Genomic DNA, 27,284 nt, shown 5'->3' with positions numbered 1-27,284 from the left:
ATCCCATAAAGCTGATTGATGGGAGATTCCAGAAAGATGAAAGGAAGGACTTCTTCACACAGCGCATAGTCAAACTATGGAAATTGCTACCACAAGACGTAATGATGGCCACCAATTCAGATGACTTTAAAAGGGGGTTAGAAAAATTCCTGGAGAAGACTATCAGTGGCTACTAGTCCTGATAGCTCTTTGCTACCTCCAGTATCAGAGGCAGTAAACCTATGTACACCAGTTGGCTGGGGAACATGGGCGGGAGGCTGCTGTTGCACTGATGTCCTGCTAGTGGTTTCCTGATCAACAGCTGGTTGGCCACTGTGTGAACAGAATGCTGGACTAGAAGGACCTTTGGTCTGATCCAGCACAGTTCTTCTTATGTTCTTAAAACAAGTACAGGAGGTGCTACCTCACTGCATACAGAGGATGATGCTCTCTGCATGTCCCTTACTTTAAAGGTACTTTGTGTAACAATGTCATTTTCCATTTATTAAGCATATAAAATCATCCAAAGTAATGTAAAATACTTCTGATTTTGAAGACTTTACAAATGTATACATACCTTACCGTAATAAATCAGTGTACAGAGAAGTTTTCGTTCAGTCCTATGTACAATTCAGTCATAGAAGTGAATGCAGGTCAGTTTAAGTGGATTCAGATATACCCAAAATCACTGGGAGTGATGACCTGAACATAAACACTTTTGATTATTGGTGTCAGGAGCGCCCTAGGGGCCTCTTTCAGTACACTCCAATAGCCAACTCAAGACACAGATGAAAGGATTCTTTTCAAGGCTTTAATCCTTTTACAACTTAATGACTCTTTCAGATGCTAATCAGTGACTAAGCAATGAACAGCAGAGTAGCCTATGCTCCGGGTAGGCAGTTGATCCCCGTTTGAAGGAGAATCACTTGAAGATCCTGAACTTATGGGCTAGGGAGACATCCTCCCTCTTTCCCTTGGGACCACAGGAGGCGGCCATTGCTTGCGCGCCAAATGGGCACTACACCTCCTTTCCGCGCCCTCCATTGCTTGTCGCTCCCTGCATCTGCATCAAGCATCTAGCAAGCCCCCCTCCCACACTTTCTCACTGCCAGGATCATTATCTATCTCATGAATGCTGGCAGGAGGAACCTCTGCCAGCTGCTGTGCCTGTGAGGGATGAGCTGGCTCCTCTCCCACGGATTGCTGATTCTCCTCAGAATCAGAACTGCTCTAGGGTTCTATCGGCTCAATTTCCACCTTGACAATTGGCAGTTTTTCAGTAAAACTCTGGGCGTCCTCTGGGTGTAGTAACATCATCTACAATTATGCTTATAAAGTAATTCTCATGACAGAATATATGGGAAAATAATATTGGCTTATATTTTCTTATCAACCCTAATATAGAATATTGGCTTACAGATCCTAATTAGATGTTCTTTCATTCATGGACAGGACCAAGAACCAGAGGACAACGATACCACTGGTGGAAGGGGGAATGAAATTTTCTGTGATTTCTCCTACCCTTAAAGCCCCCCCCACACACACACACACACACACACACACACTCTATTCCAGAAAGTGTGCCAGCTCTCCGGAGCAGATTTTGAGGGACATACGAGGCGTTGCAGAGGGAAAGGGGACTTTAACCCTGTTCAAGTAGGCATGGGAGAACCAGCCATTTTTGAGCTTCTTAAATTCTCTAAAAATCACTTCTTCAAAGCTCATCTTGGCTCGCTCACATTTTCATTTTCAACCTGTTTTTCATCTCACTGGAATGGGAAAAGTGTGCATTTTGAATGAGAAAAGTGCACATTTCCATGCTAATTTTTCAGAAGTGTGCAATTTTCCCCATTGACTAAAGTGTAAAAATGTGTATTTTGGAGAGGGAAAAAAGTGTGTTTTTAAAAAAATCACATTTTTTGAATGTGACTGCAAATTCAGGAATTTTCCCCCCAAAACGGCCCCTGCTCATGTTCATGTCCAAGATTGTGACTGAAACATGTTTGCATGATTTCTAAACAGAAACTAATTTCTTGCACATCCCCATATTCAAGCATTAGGAACTTGAAACTGTGGGTCGGACACAGGATGCACATGCTGGCCCCTCGTGTCTGACCTCCCTGTGCTGATGGGGAAGGTCTGAAGAGATGCTGTAATAACCATGTTTGGGCTGAACGTAGGTGAGAGTCCTCTGCAGGATCAGCAGTGGGGTGGCCAGGGCTAGAGCACACATCTCTTACCCTCTCCAAAGTTAGGGATTTTGCCTCCCTGGAATGTGGACCGGGGTTCTGCTATGCAAATTGGTTAGTTTGGTGGGCAAATAAACAAGGATTCTGGGATTTGTCACAACTGAGAACAGAACCCAACCCAATCCCAATGACACCTTGTATATTTATACTTAAAAAAACACAGTATATTAATTTAATTTTATTCAAGCAACCATTCCAAGATAGAAGCCCCAATGAGCTTTAACATTTGAAATGCAAGAGACCTGAACTGTTTGTGGAACTTTGGAAAAACTTTGTGTCATAAAGGGAAATACAATCTCTTTGCTACCATGAAATGTTTAGTGGGTTATGGAGTTTTAGATTCACGGTGTCTTCATGATATTTTTAGTGCATTATGAATGTTTATATTCATGCAACCCCATCCATTTTACAGACCACTGTAACAGTAGACATAGACAGCATGTAATGTTGTAATACTGTAAGATTCTGGTGAGTCACGAAAGTGTTAGGCAATCAGGTTCATGCACCGATTCACACATATGCAGCAGATCTCTATTCCATTACTTGTTTCCCCTCTTTTTTTCCTTTTGTATCATGCCTACTTAACTGTGAGCTTGTGGGCAGGGAGGGACTGTATTATCATTTTTAACCTCTGGAACAGTGCTACCAAACTGTAGATGCTTTATAAGAGATAAGTAAACAACAGCAATAATATTCTCTCTGTGGATAATTTACACCTCATCAATGAGATTTCTCCTAGAGATTAAGTAGAAGTAGTCTGGCAAAACTGCAACTCAAGAGTGAATCATAGCAATTAGCAAGGCCTAAAGCACTTGGATATGATTTTTCTTTTTCTTATGCTATTCCAAATCAAAATACTGGGGAACTGTATAGATGGGGCAAAATGGTTGGAAAGATTAATCTTTCTAACTCACATTCTGATTTTCTAATCATTTAGGCAGAGCAGAAGTAAAGCCGCTTGGAATGGCTTTAAAAGGGGATTGGACAAATTCATGGAGGATAAAGCTATCAATGGCTACTAGTCCTGATGGCTCTATGCTACCTTCAGTATCAGAGGCACTGTGCCTATGCGCACCAGTTGCTGGGGAACCTGGGTGGGAGAGTGCTGTTGCACTCACATCCTGCTTCTGGGTTTTCCATGGGCAGCTGGTCGGCCACTGTGTGATCAGAATGCTGGACTAGATGGACCCTTGGTCTGATCCAGCATAGCTGTTCTTATGTTCTTAGTCAAAGACCAGGGTGTGGAATCTGTGGCCCTCCAGATGTTGTTGGACTACAAATCCCATCACCCATGACCATTGACTATTCTGGCTGGGGCTGGTGAGAGTTGGATAAACATCTGTTCCCCACCTCTAGGCAATAGTGGTATAGTCATACTCTTAATTCTTCAATGTGCTGCTTATCTTGAAGTACAGATCTTCCTTGTTATAAAACTGCTACACTGGCAAACAACTCTATTGGGACATAATACCTCTGGGCAGTGAGGGCATGGTCCAAAGCTGTGCAGGGTTCCTATGTTTCTACTGGAGCTTCATGCAATCTATGATTGTCTTTTTTTTTCTCTCCCATGATATGGAGAAAAAATAGGGAATTTCTGCTAGGTATAGAAAGAATTCCTCCAACTCCTAGGATATAACAGGACTAATAGCATATAGTTCTCAGTGCAGTTGACCTCCTTCATGAACATGAGACATGCTGGACTGTGGTGTGCATATACTGCACTCCCACTGGAGTTATCACACGTCCTAATTCCATGCTCTTTGTATACCCTGGTATATGCAAGGAGCTTGTGAGGAAAGGGTGATTTTCATCATCACAACAAAGGATATGTGGCATCACATTCCATCTAGTCTCAGGAGATCAAGATGTGGTATGGTTAATTGTCCTCTACCAGTGTGTTGTTGTCTGTTGTATGACCCATGTCCAAGAAAAGGATGGGGCCTTCTCTTTGGAAAGTAAAGAATTTTGGAATGGGAAGCAAATAGAACAAAAGGGTTATCTATCACATGGATAATATTTTATCCAGATTTGCTTTTAGTTTACCATAGCTGTTCAGTCACCAGCTGTGTGCCATAAAACCTACCAAGGATGTGTGCAAATTAATGCTGGTGTTTGAGCCTTTGCATTTGCATTGTCTGACCCTCTTTATTTTTAACAGAGCAACCTTAATGTTGCATTAATGCAGGCCTCTTGGCTGAGAGCAGAAAGCAAATCATACCTCAGAAACTTGATTGTGTTGTTGGCAGCGGTACAAAAACAGCAGTAAATGTAATATATATGGACTTCGCCAAAGCATTTGATAGTGTCTCACAAAAAGTTACTTGCAAAATTCAATTAAATCAAATTGGCTCAGAGCAATGACTTGACACATGGTCCAAAAATGTAGCCAAAAACCATTTTCAAATCCCAATGATACATTTTAATGTATTGAATTGTAATATCTAGGGGATCGTCTAGGTGCTGGCCCCAGTTTTGTTTAGTTATTCAGTTTGTATCTTTATTACTTATGAGGTGAAAAGTGGTTCAGAACAGAATCATTAGATTTTCAGATTTTAGAAAACATGAGCAAGGACATTAAATGGAATCACAGGAGGGACTGGGTACATATACCCAGTCCCATGGTTCCCTACATAAAGCTATAGAGCTGGAAGGAATCTCGGAGGTCATCTAATCCAACCCCCTATTCAGTGCAGGATCTACAATGTGGGATGCACCTACAGGCTACAGCATACCTGGCAGATGGCCTTCCATCCTCTGCTTAAGTATCTCTAGCCAAACTGGTGCAGTCTGGACCCACATCCTGCTGCACACTAAAGCTAGACAAGGCTCTGCAGCCCATGTTATCCAAAGTTTGATGACAATGCGAAGTTGTCACACTCACACAACACAATGTCATGTCATTTGGGGAAGGGCTTTTTCCAAACTTCTGGTTTGGTGCTAATGTGTTAAAAGTAAAGGAGAGGAGCTCACACCCAGGTCTACAGTATGTAAACCACATGGTCTTAATCAAGTTGTGAAACATTAAGGCATTCACACATCGGTCCTGAAGATACTAGAATCCTACAGCTGTAGGTCAGCTAGTTCACCCAACGGCTCAAAGCAAGGCCCATTCAACCACCACCATTACTTCCCAGGCAAGATCATAATAAGCCTCATGCAAGCAGCCATGGAGGGAGGGAGGGGTTACTGAAAAACCCTCTGATGGTAAAATGATTGGAAAGAATTTAGATTGGTTCCAAATCTTGCAGGGAGCCTACACAAGTAGAGCAGACTCCTCCTTGCTGCAGAAGTTACCTCTCAAGTGCATGGAGGATGGTGGAGCTGAGTGAGGGAAACACAATGGAGGTGGGTGAGGCCAATGAGTGGAGTCCCACTCCCCACCTCTACCACCCCCACCCCCACACACACAATTATAAACATAGGGAGACTGGGGGGGGGGCGTGGGAGCAGATACCTGAACAGGAACATAGGACTCCATCAGCTCTCTATCAGCTTCTGCCTTGTATGTTGCCTGTGCTAGTGAACAGGCGCTGTGGAGCATGAGATGCCTGCTGTGAAAGGGGCAGCTCCTCAAGGGATGCTATCTTCGGGGGTCAGGGGTCTGTACCTGAAAGGCAGTGGTGTAGTGGTAAATTCTGAAGTGCAGGCGGTCATTATGACAGTTCCCACAGCCACATACCAGAGGAGAAGCGAAAATTCAAGCAGTTTTAGACATTTTCACCTCCAGGAGCAGGAGGTCTTTTGTAAAGCTAATGGGTCTTAATTGCCCATTCAAGACTAAACTATCCCAAAATACTTTGCATGGCAACAGGGAGTAATATATTTTTACTGGGGAAATTCATCCCCCCCCCCCCCGCTAATAAAGAGGTGCCGGCATTGTGTTCCTATGAGCCCAGGCTCCACTCCAGGGTCTTGCTGACATGACTACAGCTTGGGGCCTGGGTCCAGATTTAGCAACCTGTACAGCAACATTGCAAGTTGTGCTGCTGACCTTCGATACAGCTGGTTCCTTGTCCTCTGTATCATGGCTGCTGCCTAGGGCCAGGGTCATGACAGCTAAGAACTGCCATCCACCAATGCAACAGCAGAGACACACACAACTGTATGTTGCTGGTCCTCCTCATTGTACAGCCCTGGAACAGCGGCCCTCAAGCTGACATGTAACCAGCATCAGAAGAATCACTGGGGCATGTGTCTCTATATTTGATTTGACCTGCTGCTGAGATCAATAGATGATGAAAGATGATAGATTAGATAGATAGATAGATAGATAGATAGATAGATAGATAGATAGATAGACAGACCACTCCCACTTTGGTAGTAGCAACTGCTCCTCTCTTGAGCCTCCTGTCCTTTTCTAAAATGGGGAGATTTTCTAGTTTCACTGCTGTAACCTCCAGAATTCCTTCTTTGCCACTGCTTCCTTTGCGAGGTCAGCCCTGCGCTACGGGAAACTGTCTGGTGCTCAGTTTATTCTTTGTGTCCCCATTTGTTTGTCCAGTGCATGGTGTACTGCTGCACCGCAAGTAGGGACAGGAAAGGACAGGACAATTAGGTTTTTTCCTTGTAGGTCTTGCAGGAATAGCATCTAAACATTTCTTCTCTTTGCAAATCCCCATTAAATCTGAGAAGTAAGTGAACAGTGGTTACTTTGCATTTGGCTCTTGAGATATCATCAAAGTTTTAAGACTCACAGGAAGTTTATAAATAGTCTAGATCACATAGCTTACTGAAAATGGCTAAAGCAGTTTCCTCATCTTGCAAGTGAAATAACCCCTTCTACAGTAGAGGTGAAATTGACAAGGGATTTAGCCTTTCAAACCCACTGTAAGTTTTACTGCTAAAGTGAAGGGGCTTCTGTTGATGTCTTGTAGAGGTGAGGTGGCGGAGGAGACAGCTTGTGAGTTTCTGTGCTGTTCTTCACAGACTTTTCACCCACTTCTCCCAGCTTAAGCAAGACCTTAGGGAGGCCGAGTCTGGAGAAACCCCTACACTGTAGAGGTGAAACTGACAAAATGATTCCTCAGCTCCCTTGTCAATTTCACTCTATGGTGAAAGGAAGGGTTTTCTGAAGACTTGAGGGGGGGGGGAAGCTTGTCTGTTTCACTCCCTCTCTTTTCAGTCTTTGCAGGCAGGACTATAGTGCACAATTAGTACTGAATTTTCCAGCACAAACTGTAATGCAAGTAAGGGTGGAGAGAAAAATAGATTTGGGGGTTGGGGGGGTATGTGTGCATGCACAAAAGTTGTTCAAAAAGTGTAAGATCTTTCATATTCTATATTGTTAATAATTCGAAGGACTATTATGCTTTAAGTCATTTGTTGCCATTGTTTTCAACATAATTCTGCTGTTCCTCTTTATCAATTTGAAGTTAGAAAGCATTGATACAATCCAGACTCTTTTAAATACCATTTATTTTAACAAGATACATTTGAAGCATATCCTGAACACTGCCAATGATATCAATGGGACTTAAATGTGCTTAACTTTTCCTGCTCTAAGCTGCTTCAGAACAGGGATGAAAACTAGAAATGAGAATTTCCCCCTCATATTTCCTGTATTATAAAAGGAAGGTGGGACCATTGAGAAAGAAAACCTACATCTGTCAAGACATTTCCTCTTATTGGGGTTTTTGCTATCTATATTGTCAATAATTTAATCCAAAAACAGATTTTCTTTCTTTTTATTTTCATAGCTTAGAATTCTGGTGCCCAAGTCACCCAAAGGGAAAGAAAGAGTTGTAACAAAGACAGAAAGAGAGAAATTGGCAGACTTCTAATTTCATAGTCTTCACCTGTTCTACAGGTCCAGATTAAGAAATAATGTAAGTATTAAATGATTGCAATATCTTATTTATGAGAACTTACATTATATTATTTTAGCTTTCACATAGACTAGGTTCTTTCTCTGTTCCATAGACTGCTGTGACCTCTTGGGTTGACTGTACATCCATTTGTTTTGTAACCTGTCCTGGTGGATAAATGGTGAGAGATACCACGATAAATTCTTGTTTGGGAACAATGGGAATATATTGCCCTCTACTGTTGAAAAATATATATCTGGTATGAAAACCAAATGGGATTTCATCTAAAAATTCTGTTACTGTTTTGTTTTTCCCCTTCTCTCTCTCTAATAATTGCAAAAATGCAAAGGGTTGTTGTTGCTTTCTGGAAGGGACAATTACTGATAATTTAGGGGCAGTGTATATCCCTAATGAGATTGTCATTGCAAACCCCAAGACATATGTGTGATTTGATAAACTTCAAGAGTTAAGTTGCAGCTATTTATCAGTGTTACCATAGCTTCAAAACTGAAATGCTGCTTTGCGGTGAATTTCACATGAACTGGATTTATCTTTTGATATATCTTTCCTTGGAGCATAATCTGTTTACTAAAAGCATCTGAAACATTAAGTTTCAGGAAGCAATCTATAAGTAATTTGGAATAATCAGAATTATGAACTTAGCAATTAAACAGTGACTGTATGGCAATAAGACCGTAAGACCGTAATAATACTGTTAGTAGAAGAGGTAATACTAGTAGACTGGTAATATATGTTTACTGTCATACAAATAGGATATTGTTACTGAAGAACTTTTCCAGTTCTAAGCGTTTATTGCCCTATGTTTTTGGAAATCAAGAATGTAAAGAATTTAATTGGTTGGGTTTGTAATAGTGTTTTAATGGATCTGTTTTAATGGAACTGGGTTTTTTGTTGTGTTTCAATTTAAGATTTTGCTTTGTTTTTGTTTGTTGTCATTTTTTACCCTTACCCTGCCACTCCACAATTTTGCTTTTAAATTGTATTTTATTATTGTTAGCCAGCCTGAGCTGTTAGCCAGACTGAGTGCCATTTTTAGCAAAAATGCAGTATATTAAATAAATAAACTTTTGAAAAACATATTATATAAATGAGAAAACATTATTAATGGCTCTATTCTATGCTTATTAAAATATCATATTTAGACATAATAATGATCCTGAAGTGTTTGAAGTACCTTGTTCATGTTTAGATACTATAAAAACATTACAGCAGAAGTCCCCAAACTTTATGGGTCTGTGGGAAAATTGTAATTTTGAGAGAGTGTCATGGGCACTCTCACAAAATGGCTGACATTGTGAGCATGGCTGGCCACAAAACAGTCATTTCTCAGAAGGCAAACTGGTGACACTTAAAGAAAAGTAGCTTGCCTAAGAATCCAAATAGGAATCTTGGTCTGAGACCCCAAACATAAACACTCTTTCAAACCCAAATAAAGATGGCACCAGATGGCTTTGCAGCATGGCAGTCTACCAGTTTAAAAAAAAAATAGTTTTAAAAATCTTAAGAAATAAAATAAAAATCAGGAGGACAGAATGCCTAGCAGTCCCCAGGAGAGGCATCCATGGGCACATTGGTGCCCATGGGTACCACATTGGAGACCCCTACATTACAGTTATACTGGCCATAGTCCAGACCCTCTGGAAGTGGAGGACAGGGTGTTTTGGCTTTTCACAAAGGGGACTGAAAGTCAGCATCAGTGAATGAGATGAAGGGAGAGAAGGCCTAAGTAGTGGCACAAATGATATAACTGCCGCAACTAAGTCCAAACTTCTGACATTCGCTAACAATAATCCACAAGTCACTGACTTGGGTTAAACAGAAAACGGTTTTGATTATTCATATAGTTCCTTCTGTGAGCACAGTACTTTACAGTTTAATTTGAGAACCAGTCCTGAAGTACATGTTGTTTAATTATTTAATTTGTGTATCCTGGCCTTACATTGGAGCATTTTAGTTAGTTAGTTAGTTAGTTAGTTAGTTAGTTAGTTAGTTAGTTACCTATACAAGGAACAAGCATCCTCCCTCCCCACATTGTATAAGGATTGCTCCATGCACTCACCATATTCAGCTATTTGAGGGCCAAACTCTAAATCAAGGTTAGAATAATCCCCATTCCCCTGGTTACCCAGACCCTTAAAAATGTTATACTGAAAATATAAATGTTTTCCTTCAGCCAGATATAGAGTTAGCTCCCAAATAGTTCATGTTGCCTCATAGTGCCTTGAAATCCTCTTTTCCAGCCCTGCTGTGATAGGTATGTCCTTTTGAGAGGAATAACAGAAATCCCCAGAAATTAACATTTGTTAAATATTTGGATAAGTTTTGTCTTGATCTGAAGTACTTCTTTGCCCTTCATTCCGTTGCCCTTACAAACAGCCTTTGCAATCAAGAAGAAGGTGTTTTAACATTAATTATACTTTTATGTAGCATGATGTGTGTGTAGGCTTTAATTAATATCACAAGTATTTTGGACAACCACTGCAAATGAGACGTATTTTTTTCACACATAAATTATACTAGGAAGGCATCCCACTGTCATTCTCTACAGTAGAATCAATAGAACTTCTCATGCTGGGGATTTTTTTTTTAATAGAAGTGACTAGCTTATTTAATTAACACATTTTAATTGCTGTATGGATTTTCTTAACCTACTCTAATTTCTCACTTTGTTGCAGATAATGTTAAGTGTCTCCTCCATTGATTATTGGCGACTGGTGCATTCAGAGAAGGCTGCTTCCAATATAGATTTCCACCTCTTCGGACTTCCAGCTCTCAGTTTTATAGCCTCATTCACCCCCCTTATAAATGCATTGCAATGGTCACATGAATGTCTGGAGAGTAGTACTGGGACCATCTCTCGGTCTGTTTATAATGGCACTTTAGAAGGAAGAAGCCAATTGTGTGTGCGGTTTTTTTTTTAATAAATAAACAAATAAATTGAAAGCGCTTAAAACAATGAATCTGATCGTGAAACTTCGTAGAAGTTTCCGAACACTTGTCATTCTCTTAGCCACTTTTTGTTTGGTGAGCATAGTCATTTCTGCTTATTACTTGTATACAGGTCACAAGCAAGAAATAGCTCTAATTGATGCCACAGGAGGGGTAGAGTGTGAGGACCTTAAGCTTTTACCATACAGGTCAATGGAACTTAAAATGGTGAAGCCGCTTGATCCATCTAGAACAGACCCTACTGTCCTGCTCTTTGTTGAAAGTCAGTATTCTCAGCTTGGCCAAGACATCATAGCCATTCTGGAGTCAAGTCGATTTCAGTATCAGATGGTGATTGCATCTGGGAAAGGAGACATTCCTCCACTGGCAGATAATGGCAAAGGGAAATACATCCTTGTAATATATGAAAATATTTTGAAGTACACATCCATGGATTCCTGGAACAGAGAACTCCTAGAAAAATACTGTGTGGAATACAGTGTTAGCATAATTGGTTTTCATAAAGCCAATGAGAACAGCATGTCAAGCACTAAACTCAAAGGATTTCCATTACATCTTTACAATAACGTAGCTCTGCAAGACTACTTAGTAAACCCTCAGTCTCCTCTGCTGCACATAACCAAAGCCCCGAGGGTTGAGAAAGGCCCATTACCTGGTGAAGACTGGACTGTTTTCCAATTTAATCACTCCACTTACCAACCAGTGCTTTTAACAGAATTTCAGGCTTCCAAACCATTCCCAGCATCACTGCCTAAAGTTTCTCTTTATGCTACAGTGATTCAGGACCTGGGACTTCATGATGGGATTCAAAGAGTCCTTTTTGGAAACAACTTGAACTTTTGGCTGCACAAACTCATTTTTATAGATGCGGTCTCCTTCTTGACAGGGAAGAGGCTTACATTGTCCTTGGATAGATACATTCTTGTTGACATCGATGACATCTTTGTGGGGAAGGAAGGGACAAGGATGAATGTAAAAGATGTGAAGGTAAGATGAGAATTAATGGTGAATCTCCTCTCTGTAATTTATTTATTGATTACACATGATGCACATAAAGCATCAGTGATCCAGGAATACCTCTCAAATTCTGTCATCCTCCATTTTGCAAGCACCCACTTGCCCTATAGGTGTTTAAAGGAGAGGGCTAGGTTTTTTATTATATTAAATGATTACCTTCTTAAAAGGTAATATTACCCATCTTTTCTCCAAGGCTCTCAGTGCACCATACATGCCACCTCTCTTGTTTTATCCTTACAACAGCTTCGTGAAGGCTGAAAGATTTTGATTAGTCCAAAGTCACCCAATGAGCTTCATGGCTAAGCAGAAACCCAGGTCTGACATCCTATCCACTATACCAAACTGCTCTCTAATCTTACTGTTTGTATTCAGACATAAGGTATTTTGGATTTATTTGTAGTCAGACAGAGGATTTCTCTTTCAAATTCAGGGAGTGGAAGTTGATAAAGCAATCGATTAAGTCTGCTGGTCCTCCACACTTTAGCCCTGACTCACCCACCAAACTGTGGATGGATGACTGTGCAAGTCAGAATAGCTTCAGATAGGTAACAAACACAGAACTAGTGAATATATAAGCAGCTCACCCAAGGGAACATATTGAACCCAAAGAACTCTGGGCACAGCAGACCCTAACACTCCCATAGGTCATCAGGAATAGCAGTTAAGTATTCGACCTTGTACTAATAGAGTCACCTTCCCCAAGCTGACACCCTCCAGATGTGTTGGAGTACAGCTTCCATGGTCCCCAAGCTATGCTGGCTAGGATTATGGGAGTTGTAGTCCAACACATCTGGAGGCTACCAGGTTGAGAAGGCTGTAACAGAGTTTGCCTCCTGCTAAGTTCTAATGGTTAACATGAAAGAAAATGATTTTGGATGGTGCCCTGAGGGATCGTCAGAAAAGAGTCTTGGCAAGTCTTAGATACAACTTGGAGATTACAAATAAATTAGTAGCACTAGCAGTATACCTAATTAAATTATCCCTTGGAATTGTCTAAATATGTCTAAATATCAAGTGAATTATCATTGTGGGAATAAGTACCACAGCCATTTCTCCATTTCAGAATGATTAGCATTTTCTTCATGGGTCATATTCACCTTATAAATGCTGAAATTATTCTCTAAGATATTAACATAAATTCAAAAAGCCTTTCTTTCTTTCTTTCTTTCTTTCTTTCTTTCTTTCTTTCTTTCTCTCTCTCTCTCTCTCTCTCTCTCTCTCCTTAATATATGTTTTCAATCTGACTTATTCCATGTCTATCATTTCTTTTTTTCTTTTTTGTATACCAGTCAGGACAATAGGTGCAGAACATATATTTCAAGGTCTAGTTGTTCCTTCATGAATCCAACAAAGGCCCATATACGGTTCCATATTAAACTATTAGTTAGTGAAAGAACTTGAAAACTATAGCCTTGTAGCCAGGACAATCCATTATTTGAATAAACTGTTTGCTGCATGCTATATAAGGATATGCAAAGTCTGTCCCTTTGTTCTTGCAGAGTTTTCTGCTTTTCTACCCCATGATCTCAGTTATCCATAGCGTCTGAAATATCTTCACTTTTAGGAACTACGGGTATAAATAGGATGCACAGCCAAATCCAGGTCTCACCCTTTGCTTTCAATGGGACATGCATTTAGTTCAACATTCTGCATTCTTAATCTTCTCCCCACCAGCTTTGTGCTTCCACTAATTATTTTTCCTGATGGAAAGTAAATTGAATAGGATCATACATGGGGACACCCCTGCAGCCACCCATGCCTCGATGTGAGCCACCATCTTGTGTAAAAATGGCAACTTGCATTGAGGAGCGGGAGCTGCAGGACATTCCCAAACTACTCGCCAAGCCCTCCAGGGCTCGTGCAGCCCAGCTTGTGGGGGTAGGTGGCAGCAGGGACTCTGCGAGCACCTGCATTCAGCAGACGCAAGCAAGTTCATACATCCCTATACACCACCAGGGTATCTATAAGACCATCTTCTCCTGTGTGAAGCTGCCCACTGATTAAGATCTTATGAGGTTAGGGACTTCTTTTGGGGAACATCTAAATTATAGAACTCTCTCTTCCTAGACTTATTTGCCTGGCACCATCTTTGCTGTCTTTCAGATGCTAGATGAACTCTGTCCTGCTGTTTCATGCTTTTAATGGCACTGTAGGACCTCAAGTGCTTTTACTGATAGTTTATCTGCTGGTTGCAATTTTGTACTTATGTTTTTATCATGTGATGTTGTACTTTTACTGTAATGCAGTGTTTTATTCTGTAAACTGCCTTAAGACCATTCCGGGTGAAAGATGAGATATACATGCATACATACATACATTGTATGGAAGGTCTCTTCAGGATAATTCCATACCTACCAAACTACAATATTTACAGTGGAAATCAAAATTGCTGGGTTAATACAGCATCCTAGATAATTATATGCAATATTGTATCACACATCTCATTTCCGTTACCATAACACCAGACTTATGTCCTTACTGTAACTATATTTACTTGAATGAAATCCCCATTTATTTCAGTGGGATTTCTGTACAAGCAATTGCATTTAGGATTTCAGTTTAGGATCCAGTCTGGCAAACATTCACTCCACATCAGAGTGACAAAAAATAGGGCCAAATTAGACATGATAAGAAAGCCACCCAGCTGCCCATATATCTGACCCATACACATATTAATCTGGAATGGCGTCTATTCATTCTAGCAGGGGTGCAAAAAAGTACAGTCCCAAGCCTTTTTGGCAGCCCCAAATCCCCAGCATCTGTTGCTGCCAAAAAAGGAGGGGATGATCTAGGGACGGACTCTAGAGTTCCTGCCATATAAGCCTCATTCCTAGAGCATCTCTGGAGTGCCTGAAGGTTTCTGCCTACCTTCTTGGATGCTCTGGGAATAAAACTTCTATGGTAGGAACCAAAGAGCCTGTTCCTATAGGGTGTCCCCCCCCCGGTCTCTTTTTTGCCAGCCAGAACAGATGCTGTTGCTGCAAGACCAAGATCTGTTGCTGCTGGGGTGAGTGTAAGTGGTGTGTGTGTATGTGCATGGGCATGCACACCCATGGACCCATCAACATAGGAAGCTGCCTTATACTGGGTCAGACCATTGGTCCATCTTAATCAGTATTAAGTATTGTATTGTCCACACTGGCTGGCAGCAGCTCTCCAGTTTCAGGTAGAGTTTTTTCAACCCTACCTGGAGATGCTGAGGACTGAACTTGGGACCTTCTGCATGCAAAGCAGGTGCTCTACCAGTGAGCCACGGCCCCGTCAACCCAGCAGGCACCCAGTGCAGCCCTCGGAGCTGAAAAGGTTGTGCACCTCTGCTTTATAGGAAAGACGTGACTGAGTGGGCGGTGAAACTTGGAATATAACCTGATGGTATCAGAGCTAGTGGTGACTGACTAAAAAAGAGATCTTGGGGTTGTGGTGGACAGCTCAGTGAAAATGTCAACCCAGTGTGCGCTACTGTAAAAAAATTAAAAAAACAAAACAAAACAAAAAAACGGGGGGCAAACTCTGTATAAGGCATAATTAGAAAATGAATTGAGAATAAAACTGCCAACATCATACTGCCTTATACAAATCTATGGTGCGACCACACGTGGAATACTGGGTACAGTTCTGGTCACCACACTGTACAAAGGATATTGTAGAGCTGGAACAAGTGCAGAAAAGGGCAACTCAAATGATCAAGGGGCTGGAGCATATTCTCCCCTGTGAGAGAAGGTTACAACAGCTGGGATTGTTTAGCTTGGAAAAAAGGAGGGTAAGGAGAGACATGATAGAGGTCTACAAAATCATGCATGGTGTGGAGAATGTGGATAGGGAGACATTTTTCTCCCTTTCTCAAAATACTAGAACCCGGGGTCATCCCATGAAGCTGTTTGGTGGGAAATTCAGGACAGGTAAAAGGAAGTACTTCTTCACACAGCACATAGTTAAACTACAGAATTTGCTACCACAGGACATAGTGATATCCGGCCCACTTGGATGGCTTTAAAAGGGGATTGGACAAATTCCTGGAGGAGAAATCTATCAATGGGTACTAGGCTTGAGGGCTATGTGCCACCTCCAGTACCTGAGGCCATATGCCTATGTACACCAGTAGCTGGGGAACATGGGCAGGAAGGTGCTGTTGTGCTCATGTCCTGCTTGTAGTTTCCTGGTCGACAACCACTGTGTGAACAGAATGTTGGACTAGATGGACCCTTGGTCTGATCCAGCAGGGCTTTTCTTATGTTCTTATGTAACCTGCCCCCTCTCCACCTGATCTTGCTCTGCTCTACTGCTTGAAGTAGTTTTTTTCTCAGTCCAGATACAGAAAGTGAGCTGGGCTGGGAGAAAATTGTTTAAAGCCACAGAGGTAAGGCAGGGGTGGTGGTTTGCTCCCCTCCCATGCACAGTCCTTTCCATGTAAAGAATAGACCCACTTAGTGGTCTTAGAATGGTGCATACATATGGAAAGAGAAACATGGCTGCCCTTTCACGCTGCTCTTAGCTTTTGCTTTTCACACCTATTGCCATTTGCCTTGCTGTCAGATCTAACCATGGGGTGGGTTCTGCTGCCCTTTTCATCCTGAGGCCAAAGTCTGTGGAAGCAGCAGCCCCCCAAAATGTCTCCTTATAGTGGATCTTTTTAATGCAGTGTAAGGAATCTAGCACTACCCTAGATAAAAACAGGGGATTTTGCTGGACAATCTTTGTGGATGTCTTTGTCCTATTCGCCAGGGAGAATGTGCTGTTTTATCCACTGCTGTACAAGTTGCTGTTTGGGGGTATTTAAAAAAAATCAAGAAGATCAAATTGACATAGCTAACTATATGTCCAAAAATGCCTTTTGCACATGCACGCTCTTTCTGTTTATATATATTCTTATATATGCAGTGATTCAGGGCTATAAAATTTCTCTACCACAAGGAACGGGGAGCTCATGGACAGATTCTCAAGGTGCTTTGCAACATCAGGAGGTCTTTTGAGGTTGCTGAGACTTGCATTAGTGGTGTGCATTTGGGAAGATTATGCATGTTCCAGAAAATAATCAGGCAGGCACTGAATTGTCACTGAATTATTTTTAGGTGAAAAATTTGCATAGTTTACCTGCATTAACATAACGTATGTAAACTATGCAAACATTTTATTTTTCATGAAAGTACTTAAAAGACCAATTGCATTCAGTGTGGATTGTTAAGTCAATCACTTTGTTGACAACTTTTTAGGGATAAACTTGCCAGGATAAACTTGGTATGGACTTTTTACTTCAGCCAAAGGCATAACGTGCCATGAAATAAATGCCTAAGTGATATGTGTAGTAGATTATGTTTGGGTTTTTCCCCTTGGGGGTAGGCACAATTTTAGCCTGCATTTAGGTTTCAGTCATATGCAGAAACTGCTTGCTGACCCTCACCTCCCACATCAATTGAGTCCCAATCCTTCCTCCAGGATAGAGGTTGCTCTCCATTGCCATATCATCCTCATAAAAACCCTGTGAGGTAGGTTAGGCTGAGAAATTGTGACTGGCCTAAGCTCACCCAGTGAGCATCATGGCTGCCTGAGGATTTGACCCCAGGTCTCCCTGCTTCTAGTCCAACACCTGACCACTACACCACATTGTCTGTACTTAATACAGTGACCTCTAGACAGATGATTAACATTATTTATACTGACCGATAGTAGGAACCAAAGTTTTTCCATACTATTATATGCAAGGAAGCCATTCTGGAGAACAACAATCAAAGAACAGAAGCCAAAAGCTTTGGCTATTTTATTGCTTCACTGTTCAAGTAAAGTTCCTTTATACATTCCAGTTTCCCGTTTGCATCATTTACAAAGTTTGCAGCAGAGGAATATTACAGCTATTGCCAATTTCTCTGCATTCAGTGGATACAAGCATGGAATTGCCATAGGCACAACCTTAATACGCTTTGCTAGCTGTGATCGATACCTTCTCTATGGAAAAAAAAAAAAAGATGCTTGTAGTCAGCAGGGATGATACCTGCATATAAAACACTTTTAGATTAATCAGTATCCTTCATTTAGCTTTTAGCCTAAGCTTCCCAGTTTTTGAGTTTTATTTTATTTGCTTTCAGATAAATTGGTTTCTCAGTGTATTTGTTAATGAGTCATTTACAGGCCATAGAATTTTTAGAATCCATTAGTATCCAAGCCAAGTGTTTTTTTTTTTTTAATGAATATGATACCCCCCAAAATAGTGATTGTTTTACTGTAATGGAAAACTACTGAGACTTAGGGAAAGATTTATCAACATTCACACACAATTTAAAATCAGTATGTATGACCTTCCACCATGAGTTAAAGCACCCTTTTCAGTGAGAAAAAGAAAACATCAGAAGGAGACAAGGGAAATGGATTTTTCAAAAGGATATTGTAGGCTGTGGTTTATATATTTCAGGACGTCTAATGATTTTGAGATAGTGGTTTTCTGCTGTGCCTTTTGAACTAATATCTGATTCAAATGATCAGGAAGCATGGTGCAATCTTCCCAGGCCTACATTATCTTAGAATGCATGTGGGAAACAACCTGTTTGAATGTGTCCTCACAATAATAATAATAAAAAAAATCTTTCTGCACAAGGAAAGCAAAAACACCAGGGAGAAGGTTTCTATCCTGACCTTTTTGTGTGCTGGTAAATTCTTCCATGGAATTACTTCCCAGATAACAGCTGTCTATACATAACTTTGCAAATCAGAACAATTTAGTAGTCCACAAAAAGAAACCTAACCTGTGATGGGATAGCAGCGGCAAGGCCCTTCCCAGGGCTCCTTCACACCGGGATTTTATCCTGCTATGGAGATTGCTTACTCACAGAAGTTTGTGGGTCCTGTACACGACTCAGCCCTCATTCAGGGAACCTCCTGCTCTTTGTGAGCTCTATTGCATTGTTTTCCATGATAAGGAAAGTCCGGTATTTTCCCTTCTTTCGCCATGGGGTCGACATAAATGATGGTGTACAGTTTAAAGTCGCTTTTATTACAAAAAAAAAATAGCACCACCTAGCAGCTTTGTAATGAAACACATAGAACTCATTGAGAAGTGTAGGGTGTTTTTTTTAAAGCTACGTGGAAAGGACCTAATCTGATCCCACAAAGATTCTGGAAGCAGAAGCCCCGGTAAATTGCAGGGTCTTTAGCCTTGTGTGATGAAGTGAAGCCCCCAGGCAATGGCTGGGTATTCAAAGGGAATACTGCCCTTTCTGCCATAAATGTGTACGTATTTTATTGTGTTTGTGGCCTACTTCTTGCCCACCCCACAGTTACAGGACAGACGCAGCTAGCTATTTCACATTGCTATTTTGCATCATAGCATCTATTGCCCATCTATTTCAGGAGTGGGCAGTAAGTAGACTGGGATCTACTGATAGACCTCTGGGTGATTTGCAGTTGCTCAGCAACAGTTTCCAGCTCCAAATGAATTAATAATAAAACAACCACAAAAAGCTCTTTGCCGGCCCCTTCTAAGTTAGGCTGCTGAAATCAAGAAAATCTGGGGGGAAACAGGAATACATTAGTGTGTGAAAGGATTTGGGAACAAGCTCAGAGGCACCGTGTTCCTCAATTCTATGTCTGCCTTCGTGAGCCACTATTTTGCACCTGGGTCCAGCTGGTAGATCTCAAGGCTTTAGTGGAAAACAAAGCAGATCCAGAAAGCCTAAAGCATAAAGGGGATGTCCATTCTTACTCTTTGTTCTCCCTAATTTGAATGATTGCTAAAAGAAAATATGGATTTGATTATATTGATTATTATTATTATTAATAATAATAATAATAAATATCCATGGAGGGGAATGGGAATACATGCTACAGACCATCCCCCTCCACCCTTGACCTTTCCAAGTTTACTAGGAAGGTCTGAAGGAGAAATGTAATTGCGTTCAAGGTGAATGTGGTTACAGAGCTTTGTCCAATTGTAATTGTCCAAATGTAATTGCTTTGTCCAAATGTAATTGTGATCAAGGTGAATGTGGTTACAGAGCTTTGTCCAATTAGGAATCCAGATAAGGCAGCTCTGTAACCTGAACACAATTGCATTTCTCCTTCAGAAGTTCAGAACTTCCTGGTAAACCAAGGGTGAGGCCTCAGCACACATCCCCTTTCCCCTCACAACAAATGGATACAACACATTCTGAACACCTGCATAGGGCTATACTGTTGCAGATATATAGAAATAGGATGTTATTCCACATAGTTCCTATGTGCATCCTAGAGCTCACTTTCAGACACATTTACTCAGACATTTACTCAAATCAGTGGGATTTACCTCCTCCTGGCAAGTACACTAAGGACTGCAGCAGCCCTACTCTCCCTCCCCCACATCTGTACACCATTCAAGGATTCTTAGATGATCATACATTGTAGTCTACAGAGATGAAGCTGCAATGTTACTATAAGATTTCTTCCTTTTCTTTTCTTTTCCTGTCTGGGCAAAAAAACCATGTGTTCATGTAGTTGTACTAATATTTTATTGTGTGACCATATGTCATAACAGCATGAAATTAACAATGCAGATCTGTATCTATTCAGAAGTCAGCCCCATTAAGTTCACTGGGACTTACTCCCAGGTAAGTGAGAATAGGATTGCAGCCAAAACACTTTTTTTAGAAAACAGATGACAAGAAATTAGGAAAGTAAATCGGAATCCAAATGGGATAAAATGGTCAAAACATATCCTGATGTACATAAAATCCATTAAAATAATTGAAACAAGGAACACCATTAGGTACCCAGTTTAGATGCTTGTAAGGGGGTCTAAACGGGCAGAGTGAAAGTGACCAAACCCAATAGATCCATTGGAGGCAGCGAGCCATTTTAAGTCTAGAATGGCAAATTAAAGTTAATCATCCTTAATAGGAAAATGTACATCGCCAATGGCAATGCACAGTAGGATCTTTTAAAACCTTTCTTCTTACAAATATCAAATGCGTACATAAAAGCTGCCAACCTGCAAGTAATTGCACTCTTATCAGAACTTAATAATGAAATGAGTTTCTAAGAAAGTGCTCTTTTCCTCTTAAAAGGGAAGTCAGAATGTTCATGCATGTGGCTTTTCTGCTCTTTTTCTGGTTTTGGATTTGAACTGAGTATTTAGTTTATAACCTTATCCTTACTACTTCAAAAAAAATTAAGGTATCTCAATAAAATCACATCTGTCTTTATAACTGGATGGAAGAGAAGGAATTGTTGAGACATGATTATTATTCACTTTGTGGTCAGGAATGTATTGTATACCAAGTAGTGATGTGCAAAACCACCCCTGCCCAGGTTCTCTGGGCGCCTGCTGAAGCACCGCCCCCACTCACCCCCAACCAGACCTGTGCTTGAGGCCCCCGGAGCTCAGCGAGGTGCCCACACCAACCCTGGGCCCATCTGGCGAGCGCCTGCCATTTTGCCACCTTTTTTTCTTACGAAAAACAGGGAGCTTAAAAATGCTCACATGTAAATATGCACAGTTTCTTTTAGCTCCCTTATTTTTTTATTTTTTTTAAAGGTGGCAAAATGGCTGGCACTAGCTGGAAGGGGCCAGGGTGAGTGTGGGGAGCGGCCAGGAGGGTGCCTGCAACAGGGAACCACTGCCTCCTGCTGCTGCCCGGGCGGCTGTCAAGGACAGCCAACCAGGCAACCAAGTCCAAGCTGTTCCCAGCCGCTCGCTGAGCTCCAGGGCACTCGTCGGCCGGGCCTGTCAGTACCCTGGAGTTCGGTGAGTAGAGGCCGGGGGGCCAGGAGTGAGGGATTTTGCTAGCCTCCCAGACTAAGTCGGGCACTCACCACATCCCTAATGCCAAGTTGGAAAATTCATTTCAAATATATAGTTTCTGCTTTATTCTAAACAGCTGGAGAAATACATCAACTACCTGGGGTAAATATAACCTACTTCTTGCTCTAAGGGTGCTTTGAGAAGAGTGTTGTTCTCCTGCATAGTATATGGTGCTAAAAAGCGGCAGAGCATCGTTTGGGGGCATGCTGTGTGCATTTATTCTTTTCCCCTGTGGACCTCATGACCCTCAAACATTCAGCTTGGTTCACATCTTCTAAGCATTGATCTCCTTCCGTTGCTTCTCAAATGATATAAAATGCCATTAGTCTTTGACACCTCCTTGGATTTGTGAAGGCCTCTGTTTTTTTTAAGTCTCACCTGATCTTTGCACATTGAAAAGCACTTTGAACTCTGAAAGTGTGCTCTCATTTCAGTGCCATAAAGACACAAATACATATAAGAGTCACACAGCCCTTTTGATCATAGGGAATGAAATAACACCATAACATCAGGGGACTGCATCCTACATGTGTTCAGGAGAAGGCTTTAGGTGTGATAAACCTAATTATAGAGCTTCCATTTGGTAAGTTCTGTGATCCTTCTGAAATAATCATTGATTTTATATACAAAGGAGGACAGAAAAGAAAATGTGTGCTGGTCTCCCATCGATGGCCAAACTAATAACTTTCAGAATAAAGTTAACAAGTGTTTTGCAGAGAGGGCATAAAATCTGGTTGTCAAAAGCATGTAATCAGGTAACCCTAAGGTGACAATACAGATTACATCAAGGACATTTATTGAACTGGCATTTATTGTGTGGGGTTAGTTCTCCAGAGGTTTTAAAGGCCTGACAAAGTCCATTACAGACTTTTAAACTGGGTACAATGAATGTGTGTGGGGAGAAGGGGGAAGGAGGAGCATCATTGTGTACCCAGTTTGAATGCTTGTAAGGGTTTCAAAACAGCCACAGCAAAAGTGACCAAACCCAGATTACAGAATAAATCCATTGGAGGTGAGGCATGATTCTCAGGGCTGTGCTCACCTAGCATCACCAAAAAAGAAAACAAAAGAGGACACCAACTTGCATAACACTTACCTATGCTAATTTATACACTTAGTTGCAAATTTAGACTATACTTTAAACAGGAGTGCAATACATCTCACCCTAGCAGAGAAGACTGTAACCAGGTGTCTTGTGTGCCTGCTCAGCCTGCTGCCCAGATGTTGATGGGTGACCTCAAGGCCCCTGCTCTCCCCGCTTCCTATGGGCCTTCTTTCTCTTTAAAATGGACTTGGACTAGGCAAGAGGATGCTTTCAATTATCCTATGACAGCCCTTCAAATTGAGGACTGTCCTCTGTAAAGTAGGACACAAGGCCACCCAGTGCTCATATGTGAGCCAAAGAACCGATGCTTGTTTGACTTCACGGTGAATTCCTGTTGCTCATTAACAGCCAAAGGAATCCCACCAAAGGTGCCATTTTGTGAATGATGAGATGACCACAGCATACTGACATATTAGTCTTCCCTGCTAACTGTCCCCAGCCCATTTGCACATTTATCCCCATCCTCTTCACTGGTGCTGATGATGCCACCTGGGTTTGGGGTATGAGTTTTCACCCCTCTGTCTCCGGCAGCTGGCCATGCCAGAACATCATTCTTCCTTCTTCAGGAGAGTTTGCCTCCCATGCAGCCTGCTTAGGAGGAAACGTCAGTGCTATGGGATCCCATTGTGAAAGGACATCCTGGTTTGTTTGGGTTTGCCCTTTCTTTGGCATATGAACTTTAAATTAATGAACAAACTGTAAATTGGATGTACATTTCCAGGAACTGGAACTAAATGAGCCTGCCAATTTTGTCGAGAACCAAAGCAAAGCCTCCTCATTAAATATCTCTCGTCGCTCTAGTCTTCATCTTTGTGAAAGGATGTGAGATTTAAGAGACTGTGACAAAATGAAAGTTTGTTCATTTGTTTTGATATTGTTCATTGCCTTGCTAATTCAGGAACCTAGGTAGGAGGTAGCTAAAAAGAGAGCAAATGCCCGCCTTTTCTTCTAGGCAGTGTGGCAGATTGTCTGAGCAACTTTTACTTGCATTGCAATAGATCTGAGTTTCTTCTCTGGTCATCCATGAAAGATACAGGATACGCTAGGTTGTATTCAGAGGGGGGAAAGGGAGAACTGTGGGCATGATGCAGGTGGAGCAGAGGAGGCTAAATTATTATTTTTTCAATGGGGGGAAACATGGAAGAGTGGTGAATGCCACTCCTCCTTCCCTTGTGCCCGACTAGCAGGAGCTCAGCAGGGCACTCAGTGCTTAGGTCACTCTGACCTTAGAGCCCACCATCATCATGTAAAGGACTGCCCTGTTAAAAATGTGTATTTTGAAAGAAAATACATTTAAAATAATATTTAAATACATATGTAAATGAGAATTTGAAAACAACAACTGCAGATTAATGTGGAGATGGGATGGTACAGACTGATGGGTGAACATGTGCAAACATGACATGAACCAGAAAGAGACTGATTTGCCCGTCATGACATCAGTGCAATTTGCTGCTGGACCAGAATACAGATGCTTTAGATCTCGAGGCAAAACCTGAGTCACACAGCCAGCATGGAAAGCACAGGAATCTATAGTACATTTCTGTTGCTTCAGGAATCTCCCAGGGCCAAACGAGGAATGATAGTGAGTTGCATGTACGCCGGCCCCAGGGGGTGATTTAAAAAAAAATCACCACACAGTTGTGGAGACTGCAATATGCCTCGGAAGTCCTGAGGGGCTTTGTAACCATTTTCCCTCTGATAGTTTTGCCACTGAAAATCCACCTGAACTGCTTTTCCTACCATGCTTTGTAACAAGAAAAAAAAAGAGGGGGGCACGAAGGAAAATTCTAAGGAAAAGCTGTTGTGATTCAGTGTTGTGTGCAGTTTGGCCCCCAGACCATAAATGACTTGCTTTGTTAATGACAGGAACTCTGATAAAATATGTCCTAGATCAGGACATTCTCAGTTCTCCTGGACATTTTGTATGGCCAGCTGCCACTGAGGAAAATGTCTCCACACACAGACATCTGCCAGACTTTTCTTCCCCAGTCTTTGCTTCCACGTTTCCCCAGTCTGCTCTGTGCCTTATTGTAGCTTGTGCTCCAATTCACACAACATAGATCAAGCAGGCTCCAACTGCTGTCTATTTCAGGCAGATTGTGGGTACAATGTCCCTTCTCCCCCAACACCTTCCATCAGTTGCTGCCTACATGAGAATCAGGATCAGTCCTTCTTGTCCTCCATCCTGTTTCCCATAGTGGCGAACCAGGTGCTTCTGGAAAGCCCACAAGCAGGTCATGATGGTGGTATTGCTCCTCAGGAACTGGTACCACAGGGCATACTGCCTCTGAAACCTGGAGGCTGCCTGGTAGGGGCAGCCAAAGACACTGGACAAGATGGCAACCATTGCATCTACAGAAGCTGACAAGACTGGCAGTTGATTTTTATTTCAACTCCAGCACCAGAATCTTCCACCGCACCTGAGGCTAGCTTAGGGGGTGCACAGCAGGCCATGTTTCACATACAGGTCTGTCCTCCGACATCTTGCTGCTACTTCCTACCCATGAGCATCTGCCTGGGAACATAGCCCATTCCACTACAGCAACCATAACTATCCTCGCCCTTGATGTAGTTTTTTCTCCCCACACTTCCATCACAGCTCTGAATTCTACTGATGTTAGAACTGCTTGACCCCTATAATGGATAAATCTCACCAACCGGTCTTAGTTGTCTAACATGTCTACTGCATGTTGGTCAGATTCTTGTCAGTAAGTCTCCTCTAGGAAGTCGCTGCTCCAGAATAAACCGCCTTGCCATTAAAAAAAAAAAGTGGAACCTCTCAAGTCACCTGTTGTCATGTTTTGTAGAGCTTTTCATTAATCTGTGCTAAAACAACAATTGAGTTGTTTGAAAGGAAAAGGCAAACAACAACCAGTTAGTTTATTTATTTATTTATTTATTTATTTCGTTTCTATACCGCCCAATAGCCGAAGCTTTCTGTTGTTGTTTCCAGTATGAGAAAATAGCATGTTAAGTAGTGAATCAGAACCACGGCAGAAAGGCAAGCAAATCCAAGTTTAAAGGCCAGTCATAATTATTGTCTTAAAAGCACTTGCGGTAATAAACACTTCACAAGGAATATCAGATGTAATGCACTTCCGCTAGTAACAATATCCCTCACGTTAACTTTCTTTTAACTATATCTTTGTCATCCAAATGCATGGAGAAAAAAATAGGTCTCAGGCCAACCGCATCACTTTAGTATCATTAACATTATACAAAAGATTTCCAGGTACCCCAGTTCAAACAGGGGCATTATTAATTCATTGCAGCATATGCATACGCAGATGGATAAACAGGGGAGAAAGATGGTTGAGGAGCAAGCCTCCTTACAGTTTACTGTCTGGCTATTCTTGTACAGAGTCTGCAGTAGTCAGTGTTTGCGGGGGCTGGGGGGGAGGAAATAGAAATCAGCATTTCCTATCAACGATGTGCTTATTCAACAGATGAACTGTGTTCTTTTAAAAGAAAGGAATCATAGGATCTCTTAAGCTCTTCCTTGAACATTTGTGCAGCCCATTCCAATGCATGTTGACTCAGAAGCAAATATCATTTAGCTTAATGGGGCATAGTCCCAAGTGTGCATAGGATTACAGACTTATTGTGCTGCAAAGGGGGAAGCAGGGGGCTGGCAGAAGAAGCAGAAGAGCCCACTTTCAGGTAGTCCCTGAAAAAACAATGAAACATGCTGAAGAGAAAGAGGTGTTTTAAAAGTTTCCACTCTTCTTTGCTGAAGGGGCCGTCTCCTTTCTAGTGTAAATTCTAAATCTTCATTAAAAGCAGATTACCACTTCAGCAATCCACTTGGCAGCAATGGAAACTCGAAAGGTCAAATGATGGATGAAACCAAGTGAGAGAATCCAATTCCAGAAGAGGAAGCATTTGGTACAAGGACTAGGAAGTCTCTTCCTGGTAATCTGCTGAAAAGCCTCTCCCTTTCTGCAGTGTGTTGGGGGAAATATCCTATATTGATCGATGGAACTTGAGGGAATCATGTTGCTGAGTGGTAACCAGTTGAATAAGAGACCTTTTAAGACTTCCTGATGGTTGGGTGTGTGCATAGCACACACTGGATCAGACTGTGCTGGATAGACCACAGGGCTATCTAGTCCAGCATTCTGTTCCCACAGAAGCCAGCCAGATGCCTATGGGAAGCTCATAACAAGACATGCAATTGCACCATCCTGCTTGCGTTCCCTAGCAACTGGTATTCAGAGAACTACTGCCTCTACTGCATGCAATATTTAGCCATCATGACTAGAACCCATTAATAGCCTTTTTCTCCATTTTTTGTCTAGTCTCCTGTTAAAGCTGCCCAAGTTGGTGACCATCTACATGATCTTGTGGAAGGGAATTCCATTGCTTAACTATGTGCTGCTGCTGAAGTACTTCCT

General features: G+C 41.7%; 1 protein-coding gene across 1 annotated transcript in view; it reads left to right on the top strand.

Moving 5' to 3' along the window:
* Window positions 1–10,728: 10,728 nt before the first annotated feature.
* The window catches only part of NDST4 (N-deacetylase and N-sulfotransferase 4), a 170,464-nt gene continuing 153,908 nt past the window's right edge, over window positions 10,729–27,284 (top strand). The window contains exon 1 of the mRNA XM_084860251.1: window positions 10,729–11,989. Within this exon, the coding sequence (XP_084716377.1) occupies window positions 11,009–11,989 (981 nt within the window). The 5' untranslated portion in view covers window positions 10,729–11,008. The remainder of the gene's footprint in view (window positions 11,990–27,284) is intronic.

The sequence above is a fragment of the Heloderma suspectum genome, chromosome 5 (assembly GCF_057233095.1).
Source record: "Heloderma suspectum isolate Gila_16-S chromosome 5, 16-S_ref, whole genome shotgun sequence".
Lineage (NCBI taxonomy): Eukaryota > Metazoa > Chordata > Lepidosauria > Squamata > Helodermatidae > Heloderma > Heloderma suspectum.
This window is presented reverse-complemented; position numbering and strand designations above follow the sequence as displayed.